Here is a 14091-nt window from a genome sequence, read left to right as displayed (position 1 = left end):
CAGCCTATGTATTTTGGGCATAACTTTTCATAGGAATATCCAAATTGAGTGATTCAAATTTCTAAGTAACCACAAGATCATTACCTACAACTTTTATGCAGACTATATTTTAATATTCGGAGTTTAAGTAGGTCAAATAAATTAATTATTGTAAGACAGAATGTTGTGATGGAAATGAGTGTTTATAGAAGAAAAATCATATCTTACTATAAGATTATCCAAATTAGTTAATTCTTAAACTACATAAAACTAGACTTCTATATATACAATTCTTATGAAGACACCAAATTCTAATAAGGAATTTATCCTGTTCAAACACAGCTCCGAAAAGGTGTATTCTGTCAAAGATAACTCATTTCACCTACCATGGAAAGATCTAGATACATTTGACATCACTCATGACATAAATTGTCCTCCATTTAACATCATCCATGACATCAATATATTTCATTAAATTTTTAGATTTTTCTTTATAATTATTTTATTTATTGTTAGGTCTCTCTTTCCCACCTATAAATACCCACCTTATTTCCTCATTTTATTCATCAAGCTTTCTCAAGCAAGTCTTCTCTTTATACACTTCTTTACACATTCTCAAATATGGTTTTAGTTCTTAGTAGTGAAGAAATACTATTCCCGTGATTCATATACTCCGGGTAGTACACAAAACGTTCCGGCAAGGAGAGAAGGTAGGATTCAAGAGTGTTCATTAAGTCTTTCGGTACCAACTAAAGCTTCGGTTTCCAGGTATGTAAGGCTTTAATGAGAGTATTCCTTCCACTCTCATGTCTAAATTATTTTGATTATATGATAAATTATATTTATTTTCTTTAAGCTCTACTCTAAGTTATGTGTGTGTTTATCCATGGGTTCTTCCACCCATGTAGTCCAAAAACTCTTTCAATTAAATATCTTGATTTCAAGTAATATTTTCTTATGATAAATTCTTATTTTTACTTAATAGTATGAATCATGGTTAAACTAATGATTATTGCTCTATTTTGATGCAACATAATTTCATATATATGAATTGATGGTTTACAATTAATTCCTCTATTTATCTATTTAAAGGCTCTTGAAATTCATGGTGGGTTGTTTAAAGCATGATTTTTAATTAATGGATTTCAAAGTATTTATGAATATTTATTTACATACATATTTACAAGTTGAAGTGATTTGAACCCACCTAGTTTTACTATGTTTTTAATAAAGTTTGACTTGAAAGCTTTGACTCCAAATAAATATTTATAAAAGCAATATCTATGATCAAAAAGGGAGTCTTATGAAATGAAAGAATGATGAAATGATATGAATGATGGATTCTTTATGCAATAAGGACAATTCTTGCATATTTGAATTATCAAATGTTTTAATGAGCTATTCTATCGAATATGATGTTTGAATTCTCAAGTTATATGCTATGAATAGTTTAAAGTATTAAACTATTTCGTGGGATTGACTTAGCACCGAATAAGGCATTGAGGTGGGATTCGGTAAGGGAATCCTAGTAGCAACCCCTTGTCTCATTAACTATGTGCCAACATAGGAGCCCTTGTAGGCTTAGGCTAATGGATCCATAAATAGACCTTAAAGTTAAAGTTAAAGAAATGAATGAAGTTGGGGGAGTTCTACCCGGCAAGTAGTCTCCCCGGCCAACGTAGGGGGTTATGTTGGATTCCATGTAATAGCTCGCATGGTCTTAAATGTCGGTTATGGTTATTTTCCCACAAAATGAATGTTTTAAAGGATATCCATATGATTTATTATGCATGTATTACATTATGTTCCATATTACATAAATGTTATAATATTTCCTCAATGTTCATGCATCCTTACATACTTAGTATATTCAAAGTACTAACGCATACTCTTTTGCCTACATGATATCACCATGTAGGGATCGGTGCTCCTCCTCGTTCTCCTCCACGTGCCTAGTTGATATTCCATTGAGGACTACTTTTGGTAAGTTCCCATGTTCCGGGAACAATACTCCTTTATCTTTCTAGCTTATGATATGTTAAGATATTTTATTATGGCATTTCTTCTATTATGATTGAGGGTGAGCTAGGAACTTGTCTTAGCCCCATTAAATCTAATAGTTAGAGGTATTGTTGGACATATGTAAGTTGAAGATTTATTATTATGATTTCCGCTTGTCTATTTATCATCATTACCTATGAAAGGCTAAAAGAATGCTAAGAGGCTTGTTTGAGGTACTTTCGGGTTCCTCATTTGCCATGTCACGTCTAGGCCCTAGGCTTGGGTCGTGACAGTAGTGGAGGGGTGTCGACGCCCCAGTCAGGAGGTGCGAGCGGTTGGAGTTGGGGGTTGTGCGGAGGGATAGGGATAGACTGAAAAAGTATTGGAGAGAGATGATTAGACAAGATATGATGTTACTCCATTTATCGAGGACATGACCTTAGATAGAAATGAGTGGAGGTCACGGATTATGGTAGAAGGCTAGTTGGGATAGAATGGTGTCTTGCCGAGTGTCGATTTAGGGGGGTTGTAAGTTTACGTGTGCCTTTATAGTTGTGTTGTTATTGCCTTTGATTATCACATTACTTTGTTCTTGTTATTGTTATTGTTCTTGTTTTGTAAAATTTGCATCGCCTTTTTTTTGCCATTATGCTATATATATTATTTTTTCCTCTTATTTGGAACTGTGACTTTTGAGCCGAGGGTCTTTCAAAAACAACCTCTCTATCTCCATGAGGTAGTGGTAAGATCTGCGTACATCTTACCCTCCCAGACCTTACTTATGGAATTTCACTGGATATGTTATTGTTGTTGTTGTGTAGCTTTTAAAAAATAATTTTTGCTACTCCGTAGAAGCACATTATTTTATTATAGCAATAAATTTATAGCCATTTAGAAAATTATTGCCAAAAAAATTTATAACTTGAAGCAAAAATTATTTATTTATCTATAATATTTGGTTTTAAGCATTTTTTTGTCGCTATAAGATGACTATTGCTGCTGTAACTCCAAATGCATGGCAAAAATCAACGATTTAGCTACGTCATTTTGTTGTAGCAATAACTTTGTAGCTATTTGAAAAATATTGCCACAAATATTTTATAACTTGAACCAAAAATATTTATTTAGCTATAATTTTTTATTTCAAACAATTTTTTTGTGGCTATAAGATTACTATTGCTACAATAACATCAAACTCGTGGCAAAAAGTACGATTTAGTTACGATATTTTATTGTAGAAATTTCTTATAGCTATTTAGATAATTATTGCCACAATTTTTTGTAACTTAAAGCAAAAATATTTATTTAGCTATAATATTTTGTTTCAAGTAATTTTTTGTGGCTATAAAATTACTATTGCTACAGTAATTTTGAACTCGTGTCAAAATCGTATGATTTAGCTATGCTATTTTATTATATCAACAAATTTGTAGCTATATAAATAACTATTGCCATGATAGTTAGTAACTATATCAAAAATAAGAAATTAGCTTTGTCATCTAATTTTTGTAGCTAAGAATTTTTACAAAGTTGTAAATAGCCACAAAATTTTAATTTTTGATGCTATTGTTAAGTATTAGTGTGGCTAAAACTTCATAGCTTAGAATTTGTAGCAGTAGGTGCATATATATTCTTGTAGAGGGTTCAAGTCCACGGATGATTTCATTGTCTGTCGTGAACCCTTCCTTATAAGTCCACTTTCCACAGATTTCAACTATCTTTTCTTATTTCAACTTTCAACTGATTCTTTACATTTGCGAGATATTAAGTATCTAAACGCATCAAATATACGTATTCAAATCTAAATTTTGTAACATTGGTAATATTAGAAACTGGCGTGTAAAAATCTAGCGGAATTATATTATTTGTCCAATAAATAATTGCCTCGAGAAAAACAGCTTTTGCTGTCATAATTGATTACATTTTGTTCGTTTCCTAAAGGGAAAATTTTGTTACTTTTTCATCATTAGTAAGGCGTATACTAGTGCTCTTTTTGACACATGATTTTCTCAGTCAAACCTACTCATTAACAATAAAGCAACACTTGTTTTACTTTATATTCTCAAAATATTGGACTCCGAATTAATTAGTATTATGTAATAACCGCAGGTTAATTAGATAAAGTTAACCCCGCATTGAACCAAAAACCTAACCCAACTTTTTTGAACAAATTTCTTCACCATTGCTACGACCAGCAGTGGCTGGCAACTACAGCAAACGATGGGAGAACCAGCACCAAACATGCAAACCTATGCCAAAGTTTTACAACCTAGCATATATACAATTTTGTGTTGCTACTTTACTTTGTGCTTAATTAATTCAATGAATTAGCCTAATCAGTTGTGGTTGGTTCGGCTACATAGTGAAAATATTTACTTTTAAATCCTGACACAACTCAACTAAAGTTATTTATAAATTATGTAGACTGAAAACCATATTTAAAATCAGTTCAAACAATAAAAAAATTGACATTTTCGGTTTAAGAAGTCATTGGCTATGTCACCATGCTGAATACCGGAATATTTCCAACAAAAAGTTGGATGGAGTAGCTGAAATTAGGGCTGTTCACAGTTTTGGTTAAAATCAAAACCAAATAAAAAATTTAATCAAATCGAATAAAAAAACCGATATTTGATTTGGTTTGGTTTGGTTTTAAATTTGAATAACCGATAATATTTGGTTTGGTTATGGTTATAGAAAAAAATAACCAAATAAATAACCGAACCAAACCAATAATTATATACATAAAATTTATAATTATTTATATGTATAATATTAGTTTTTCATAAATAATTAAAGATATTTTATACCTTTAATTATTAATTTAATATTAATCTACTTATTTTTAAGGCCCAACAATCCAAGCCAACTCTCAAGCCCAATTATAAATTCTAATAAACACTAAACAACAGTCCAAGTCCAACAATCCAAGCCCATTAGCCCAACTCTCAAGCTCAATTCTAAATCGTAAATTCCTAATAAGCACTAAGCCAGCAGGCAGCAACATAAGGTAAAAGTTAAAACTTTAAAACCCTAGTATTTATTTTTCTTTTACATTTCTGTTCCTCTCACATTGATTTCTCACAAAGTCACAGACTCACAGTCATAGACTAACAGTGAAGGCTCAAAAGCAACCTCAACTCCTCAACCCCAAGTACAAGATTGTCAAATTTTGAGAAGGTTTATAAGAAGTTTTTCAAATTTTAAATTGATTTTAAGTTGTTTTCTTTTTTGTTTAGAATGTTTAAGTTGTTTCCTTTTCTGTTTCGAACCTCTGTGGGCCGTGAGAAAAAAAGAGTTTCGTAAGAATTTGAAGAATGTAGAGAGAAAATATTTGAATTGTCTCGGCTAGTCATAACCGAATAACCGAACCAAACCGACAATAACCAAACCCGTGGTTATTATTTTACTTGGTTTGGTTATGATTTTAGACATTTAATAACCGATTAAATTGATTTGATTATGGTTTTAATCAATAACCGACCCAAACCGAACCATGAACAACCCTAGCTGACATGAAGAGGAAAGAAAAAACCTATTGTATCGAGTCATCATTCCTATGAAAGTGATAGGCTAAATCCACCGAGATCGCGTTAAACTTGGTAGTAAATTTGAATTATAGTTTGTTATAGTTGATAATCTAATCACACAACAAATAATTCCTATTTCAGAAAAGGGTTTGTACGTATTCACATGCACTCATTATATAGATACATTAATTACATAAAATATAGCAATTCTTTCTTTGATTATATATACACATCAAATCAATTGAAATATGTATCATATTTTATGACAATAAGTGTAATTACAAAAGATAACATATTTAAATTGAAACACATATAAAATTTTATGACATACTAACAAGTGTAATTACAAAAAATATCATATTTTTAATGATTAAACTTATTCAATAATACCGTTTTAGCCACTATACTATATCTATTATTTTTCTCTCATACTTGAGACTTATACATTTAGTTGCCGCTATACTATATTTATAACTTTTCTCTCTTACTTGGGACTTGTACATTTAATTCAGAATCTTTCGAAAATAGTTTCTCTATCTTTATGAGATAGTTATAAAATTTGCGTATACTCTATCATCCCCAAACCCACTTGAAATTCCACCGAATATATTATTGGTGTAAACTTATTCGATAATAAACCTATGAAAACACGCACAGTAACTTTTTTCAAAATTCTGAATTCAAAGTACTCAGTAAAATATATTTGATCATATATTCAAGTACTTAATTGCAATTTAAATATCTAAATAAACTTGATTGACAAATTTAAAGGGACATTGATGCATTCAAGCAAAAAGAAGCATTGAAATGGACACATCATGCATGTGCTGAATTTTCATACGTCAACAAAGGTAAGCAGGCGCGCCTAAGAGGAGGGAAAACACTGAAGTAGAATGTGGGATTTCTTTTGTTTTATTGAAATGAAATCAGTATTCGATGAGAATGTACAAAAGGGATTTTTCTAGTTATAGATAACTAGATATATCATGTCAGTGAAACAGAGCAACAAGCATAATAAAGTAATGAACTAATCAAGAGCGACTAAAAATTAAAAGATTCAAGTTAGTACCCCGCCATGACCTGTGCTTTAGTTGCTGTGAAATGATTGTACGTCCCATTCTTGCCCATGCAAAAAAGCAATTTTCACCATAGCCACTTTTTGACCAACCCACTTCTCTGGTAGGTGACAAAACCCCATTCAAAACACCAAAAGTAAATAAAACACGACTACATTTCTTTTCTTGTCCCTTCATTTCCCTACACTTACCATTATTCCATGCCAAATATTGGGGTCTGAAATGGTGCTAGGTTATTCTTTGCACTACTCTGGAAGGAATGAAGAGAAGGTGGCATCCAATTACCAAAACTAGAGCCATCAATAGTAGTGGCATTAGTATTACTATTTGGAGCCATAATAGGAACCGAAGTCATTGTGCTAGAACAACCACTTTGTTGCTCCTGATAGTACCCTTGTTTATTGAAGATGACATTATTATTGTTGACTTCATTTAGAGAGGGGTTAGACGTAGGGGGTTCCATGCTAAAGAACGTAGCACCTTGCACATTCATAGTTGTACCTTGAAATAATGTAGCATTTTTGCAATTGTTGTTTTGATCATCATTAGTGTATCCAAGGCTTGACCAGAAATCAGAGGCATCTTGCTTAATAGGCAATCCAAAACCTAAGTTGAACATTGTCGGAGTGAAATTAGGAGCAGAGGAAATATCTCGATCTCTATCGTCAAGTCGATTTCCAGCTTCGACATTTTTACTACTTTCGGATGCAGATTCGGATGAGCTTTTACATTTGTTACTCATTCCTCCAACGGGGAGATTGCTATTAGCAATACTTTTAACATCGTAACGACTAATATCAAAATTGGTCACTGCATTTAGTCCTCTGAATTTGATTGCAGCGATATCATATGCCTCTGCTGCTTCCTCTTGAGTGCCTGTTATTTGCATTTAATTAATTATTTATCACAAGGCTATCAATAAAACCACATTAGAACGTTGTCGCAAAATTCCACCTGCTTACCCATTTTGGCGTAGTAGTTTAAATATGCACGTAATTTAAAACATACGAAACTTATTTGCAATATCTTAAATTTTTTCTTAATATTAATAAATTTTTAAATAAAAAAGTACATCTTGATATAATTTTTTATTAAATAAGTGAGATCCATATATATAATAAAATATTAATAATCTCATTAAATATTTATAAAAAAAATATATTTATCACAAAATAATTGTCAATTTAAACAATCAAAGAAAGAATTAATTATCATTTTCCAACTTTGCCCTAAATATTAATTATTCTAGAATTAAAAAGTACATAAACAGATAAAGATCAAAGAATTAATAAAAAATATATTAGTTAAATAATATTCCTAATTAATGTTTTCTTTAAAATTGTGCATAGAAGGGATGATGGGAGTAGTTTTTAAGGAGGTATGTATTTTTTGTTCATCGATCCGAACAAAGTTCTTTTATCTAAGGTTTTTTCCTATCTTATCCTCTTTGTTCCAGTTTTTATGACAGTTTATATTATTGAGAGTCAAATAAATAAAAGATTCTTTAACCATAATTTACTTGTATGCCCTCTAAATATTTTAATAATTATTAATTCTTATAATTTATTTTTATATATTTCTAAATGACAAATCACTTTTTGAAAATCCTAAAGATTCAAGGCACGAATTCGTGGTCAAAGTGAGAACATACGAAAGGGAGTCGAAGTAAAAGCATATTTATTTATGACAAATACCAGCAACAAAAACCACAGGCAATTAGGAGAACGACCTAAAAATAAAAACATAAAAACAAAAATTCATATTGTTCCGCCGCCCAAAAGACCAAATATAAATAGCCACGTATCTCATTTAATGTCAACCTATACCGTAATGCAGAGGAAGATATTTTAGGGAATCCACCGCGAGTGCTATCAAATAGTAGCAACTCAGTGCTGTTGAAAAGACGTGCATAATTTTTGTTCTGGCATTTTTCCATGTTCAATTGATTTGGTGGGAAAAAAACAAACATGGATAACATAAACTAAAACGAATAATATTGAGCGAAATTATTAAGTCTGTGGAGGGTAATAGAAAGAGGGGAAAGAAGAAGAAAACTCACTAAAAGTTCCAAGATAAAGATCTTTGTTTCCAGCCACTCTTCCGATTCTTGCTTGCCATCTACCATGTTGGTGGTGTCTAAAATAAAAAAATGTTATTAATAGCTCCATAATCATATAATGCTATGATCTAACAGAGTCAGTGTGTATCAAAATATAATACAATAAGTAATGTATAATAATAGTCCAACCTTGTGACACCTCTGTAGATGGAGGCTCCTCTTGAAAATCCACTACTTTTCCTACAACAACAAATAATACTCTATCATAAGATTGCGCATCATAATTATTTGGTCCAATGAGAGGATAAAAGCATTTAGATGAAAATATAACCCCACCCTTATGCAATAGATTTCTCATCGATATTAAAAAAGTGATTAATCACCACAAAAATAGGAATTAGCGATGGTAAATTCTATAAGCTAAACAAAAAGATTCATTGCTAATCTCATTTAGTAGCATATTATTAAAAAAGCACATAGTTGGAGTTTTAACCTTCTAAGAGAAGCAACAAATTCCTGCCTTGTCATGTTGTTCATTTCTTCAAGTTCCCTCTCATAGTTGGATACCTTTTAAATACAACACTAGACTTTTAGATCTCAGCGTAGATATAGTAAGAGAGAAAATAATTAGAAATACTTTCCTCTTTTCATTCAATTTGTATTTTTATTAGTACCGGAAAGTTAGTGGTGGTGGTCGGACCCCAATACTTGAGGGCAGCAAGATCATAAGCTCTAGCTGCTTTCTCTTCTTTATCATAACCACCTAATCATAAAAAGATAATGAGAAGATACAAATCTTAGAAAAAGTTGCAGAAAATAAGAATCCAAAGAGAATCTAAACACTTGAACGCGTACATATTCATTGCGAAAAGAATCTTCTACAAAGTAATTGTAAAGAATGATTTTTGGATAATCAGTACTCACCTAAGTAAACTGAAATTCCGCAATGATGATTTTAATAGTCCAGGGCCACAATCATTTGGTGGTACATTCACATAGAAAGAAACAAAATTAGCCCATATTCCTCATTATATATGCATATCATATTATATATTATATATTCATTTGTTTTTAACATCCTTTTACAATCAAGAGTACGAGTTCCGGGGAAAAATTATGTAAATTGAACTACAAATCTCATAAATAACCTAAAGAAACAAAAACTAAGTACTCTTAATAATTCTTTTCAACAATAAATATGTGTTACTTATCATATACTTCCATGTTGAAGCAAATAAAAGTGTAACTTTCTATACGATAGTAATAATTATTATTATCCCCTAAAACACGTTAGAGGTAACTGAAACACTATTGATCTTCGAAGGTTCTTTTGCAGAGATGAAGCGAGAAACCCTAAGAGTACATACCTTGCCTTCCTTTTCTACTTTGTCCTTCTCTTCTACAACTATTATCCCACAAATGAGCTTCATATCTTCCCGTCCATCTATGTCTAAAACACACCAAAAAAAGGTATAAAATAATAGTAGTAATATATCCAAAATCCATTAATTCAAAAAAAACCAAATAAGTAATTTAAAATGAATGATATTCACCTAGTAACACCTCTGTAAATAGAAGTGCGTTGTCCAAAGGTCTCGACTGCCTTCTTAGCTGGAGTGACAACAGCCAACTGCTTGCGAGCTGCATCTTTGTGATCAACAGAAATTGTATGTAGAAAAGTAGCTGCTATCCTCTTCAGCTCTGAACCATATTCGCAAGTCGTAGTTGCTGGGGGTGTGAATAAGCACACTTCCCTATTACTGCCACAAGAGGATCCCAACAAATCTCCAAGCTTTGGCGCACCATCAGTACCATTTTCTTTTTGCCTCACCACCACACCTATAAAATACCATACCATCCATATTTATACTCTTAGCTAGTGTCTGAGGTAGATGCACTATTACTTTTTTATATGGAAAACACAAATATACATGTAAAAATCACTTAAAATTTTTGAATATATTGCTCATGTGCTTTATATTTATAAAAATCAGAAAGGGAAGAATAGAATAATACTATTAGGGTTGGAGCTGAAAGCTTGGAAGAGGCAAAGTTCTGAAGAATTAGTACAAGGCAAGTTGTTACTGCTGTTGTTGATATTGGAAAGTGAGAAGCCAAGCCAGTTCTCAGAAGAAGAATCCATATCCATTATCGTCGGTGAACGTGAAACACTTTTTTTTTTCTTTCTTTGGGAAACAGCGCAAAAATTTAATTTCCTGCTAAAGGTTTTGTAGAGCAGAAATTAGACTCTTAAATGTAATGTGAAAGAGTAAGACATTAATATAGAGATATCAGTGGGTTATAATATAGAGATATCAGTGGGTTAGAGAGAGAGAGAGATAACTATGCACGAGAACCGAGGCATCTCGCTCGCTTGTGGGGATAAAAATGGTTGAAAGATAATAATTTCTGTTCATACTTATTTAATTTGATGAATACAAGTCCATGAGAATAGAGAGAGCTTTTTCACATTAATTATTGTTGAAATGTAAAGTAAAACTATGGACACTTGAGAATTGAGAATTATTTTATGGGGGGAATTTTGTTACATGAATTAGTCAAGATAGTAGTGGTAGTACTACTAAATCAGCAGATTGTAGATAACATTATATTATTTTTAATCTAATAGAAAGGGAAAACAAAAAGCTGAAGTATACTGATCCCTAAAGTATTGAGTTATTAAAATACCCTTATTCAAATGCTAAGGCCTTTCAATTTAGTATCAGAAGTTGCTCTGTGAGGTTATATCCAGTTCATGCGAGTTTTTTGGGTTTAAACCTTACAATATATTCTAGGGCGGGCACGGTAGCTATGGAAACGAAAATTTTGATTCTATAATTTTGATATTATGATATTTTGTGTGATATATGGTATATTTTTATTGAAATATATCAAATATTGATCGAAATATATAATTACATAAATAATTCATACATGTTATTACAATACTAACAAAATTACTAAGGTAAAATAGTACCCTAACATAATATTACAATACTAATAAAATAAGAATTTATGGTATTTACAGCATGCATGATATTGTTGAAACCCTAATTCATCCTCGTGTCAACAATTATTTGAATTTTATTTGACTTAATATCTACCATGCAGGTAACTTGTGACATTACAAATTACTTCTGATCAATAAATAAAGTTAAATTTTTTACATAAAAATAATTTGTTTTCAGATTCTTTTCCCCCTTCATATGTTTAAAAAAGTACTGCAGTGTTTACAGTGCATGAATATGTGAACACATAATTCCGAGGAAAGCAAGTGGAAGGATATTATGGAATGACTAGCGGCCTTTCTTGTCCGTATCTTGACCCAAGAAAGCGAAACTTTATTAGGAAGGAAAAAAAGGAGTTTTGAGACAAAAAGAGAAAAAAGAAAAGATAAAAGGAAAAGGGAGTTAAGAGTAATGATAATGGGTAGTACCGGAAACTGTCACGATCCAAAATCACAGATCTTGATGACAGCTATATTATCAATGAATAAGTAAGTCAATCTAATAATTTTATTAATTTGATTTAACATAATAAAGAGGATAGTAAGCGACAAGCAGAATATTTTAACATCAAGTCTTTCATAAATATGAAATGCGGAAAAGCTGAATACCACCTAAGATTTGGTGTCATAAGTACAAGAACTTCTAAATTAAGATGCAAATTTGAAACTAAAATGATCACTTTAAACGTTCCTGTTCGAATACTAAAACAACAAAATAAATAAGAGATACAAGGGACTAAGCCGCGGAACAGCCAAACAGCTCACCCCAACTCCAAGATAACCCAAACTCGGACTCAAAAAGCTCCACGAGATGCGCTCGTATTTAGAATTGAATCGACGACACAAAAGAATAAAATAAGTGTAGTATGAGTACGAAACCATGTGTACACATGTCACGATTAGAACTAGGGCTAAGTCGTGACATGGTAATCGGGATTACGAGGGATCTCAACCAAGCCATCTTAGCATACATTGCATACATAAGGTAAAAAACATAATAAAGTAAGCGGAAGTGATAACTTAAAGGAATGAGTCTAAGGGATAGAAAACTCAATAGATGTCCAACCAAAATACATCACATAGCGTCTAAACATGCCTCTAGTCTAATATTTTATGGGGCTTAGAACAAGCTCCTAGCTCACCCGAGTCATATGAAGAAAGATCAAGTAAACAATGAGAATGAAAGTCATGTTCTCGATAGAGTGAGGACTCACCAACTCTTTGATATCTAAGCACTATAGTCACAAGACAATGTAGGCAAAATATGCGTTAGTACATAGAATGTACTAAGTATGTGAGATATGCATGAACAAGCAAAAGGAAGGTGAGCAATAATGACATAAGATGCATGACCAACACAATGAACATGAATAAGGCTTTAAAAGCATTTAAAACACATGAAAACTTATGGTCAATGCATCATGAAACTTCGTAGTAAAATCTCATAACTTAACATTTAACTTGTGTGGGATAAGACCTTTAACCGACATCTTAAGACCATGCAAGCTATAACATGAAATCTAATGTAACCCTCATCGAGAAGGGGGAGGCTACCTTGTAAGGGTATACTTCGTCATGGTACTCAACTCAACTGTACTATATGTGGATCCACTAGCTAGGCCATGAAGGCAACCTACACGGGCAATGTAGTTTAGGACTTTAGGTTGCTACTAGAATTTCCTTGGATAACTAACTGCGTTACCGGACCGAGCTCCGCCTAGAAGTCCTCTCGGTGCTTAGTCAATATCCTAACGGAATTCATTAAAACATGATCATAAACATTATAAGGAAAGATATTAACCACCTATCAATCCATCTTTACAAAACATATTACGAATAACTCATTAACTTTAGTGATTTATAAGAATCCATAACTTCGGTGAGAATTATCCTTAATACTATCTTTAAACATGATTGTGTGAGAATTGTACTTATCATATCATAATAACTTTCTTTGATCATAATTGATCATGACCATAACTTCATCATTAGCTCATAATCTCAACTTTAAATCATAAAATTTTCCTTGAAAATCATTAAACTCATAATCAACTCATGAAAATCATCTTTAATTTCATAATCATAACTTGTAAATAGATTTATACATAGGCATTCATAATTCAACTTAAAATCATGCAATTCATATAGAACCATACTTAAAATAATCATTGATAATAATTCAAAATGAAATTGAAACAACCCAATGTAATTAATCAAAACTAGGGTTCATAAACCATTGAAATTGAATAAGATTTTGAGAAAATTTTGGGACTCCATGGGTAAAAGGAACCCATGGATCAATCCCCACATACCTTGATTGAATTCACTTAGAATTGAAGAAGAAACCTTAGTGAAATCTGAAACCCTAGCTTGAAACATGGAGAGGAACCTTGAGAGAATTGAGTTCTTGCCTTAGGGAATTTTAGAAGAATGATTTAG

The 14091-nt window shown here is 31.8% G+C and overlaps 1 protein-coding gene across 1 annotated transcript; it reads right to left on the bottom strand.

Annotated features, from left to right (window-relative positions):
• Positions 1-6394: 6394 nt before the first annotated feature.
• On the bottom strand, positions 6395-11043 carry LOC129891162 (AP2-like ethylene-responsive transcription factor AIL5). The gene is made up of 9 exons (XM_055966430.1): positions 10662-11043; positions 10199-10484; positions 10013-10095; positions 9570-9578; positions 9320-9408; positions 9139-9212; positions 8835-8885; positions 8646-8722; positions 6395-7462 (listed from the first exon to the last, which is right to left on the bottom strand). The coding sequence occupies exons 1-9, from the start codon at positions 10792-10794 to the stop codon at positions 6780-6782; spliced, it is 1485 nt and encodes a 494-aa protein (XP_055822405.1). The 5' UTR covers positions 10795-11043; the 3' UTR covers positions 6395-6779.
• Positions 11044-14091: the final 3048 nt, after the last annotated feature.

Source organism: Solanum dulcamara, chromosome 6 (genome assembly GCF_947179165.1).
Source record: "Solanum dulcamara chromosome 6, daSolDulc1.2, whole genome shotgun sequence".
Lineage (NCBI taxonomy): Eukaryota > Viridiplantae > Streptophyta > Magnoliopsida > Solanales > Solanaceae > Solanum > Solanum dulcamara.
Note: the sequence above shows the minus strand (reverse complement) of the source record. Positions and strands in the feature narration are given on the sequence as shown.

Excerpts from the sequence above, each read along its gene's own strand:
- LOC129891162 (XM_055966430.1), bottom strand. The coding sequence starts at position 10,794 with ATGGATATGGATTCTTCTTCTGAGAACTGGCTTGGCTTCTCACTTTCC. Across the intron at positions 10,096-10,198 it reads ATTTACAGAGGTGTTACTAG|ACATAGATGGACGGGAAGAT; the intron begins GTGAATATCATT and ends GGTGTGTTTTAG. Across the intron at positions 9,213-9,319 it reads CCACCACCACTAACTTTCCG|GTATCCAACTATGAGAGGGA; the intron begins GTACTAATAAAA and ends TGTATTTAAAAG.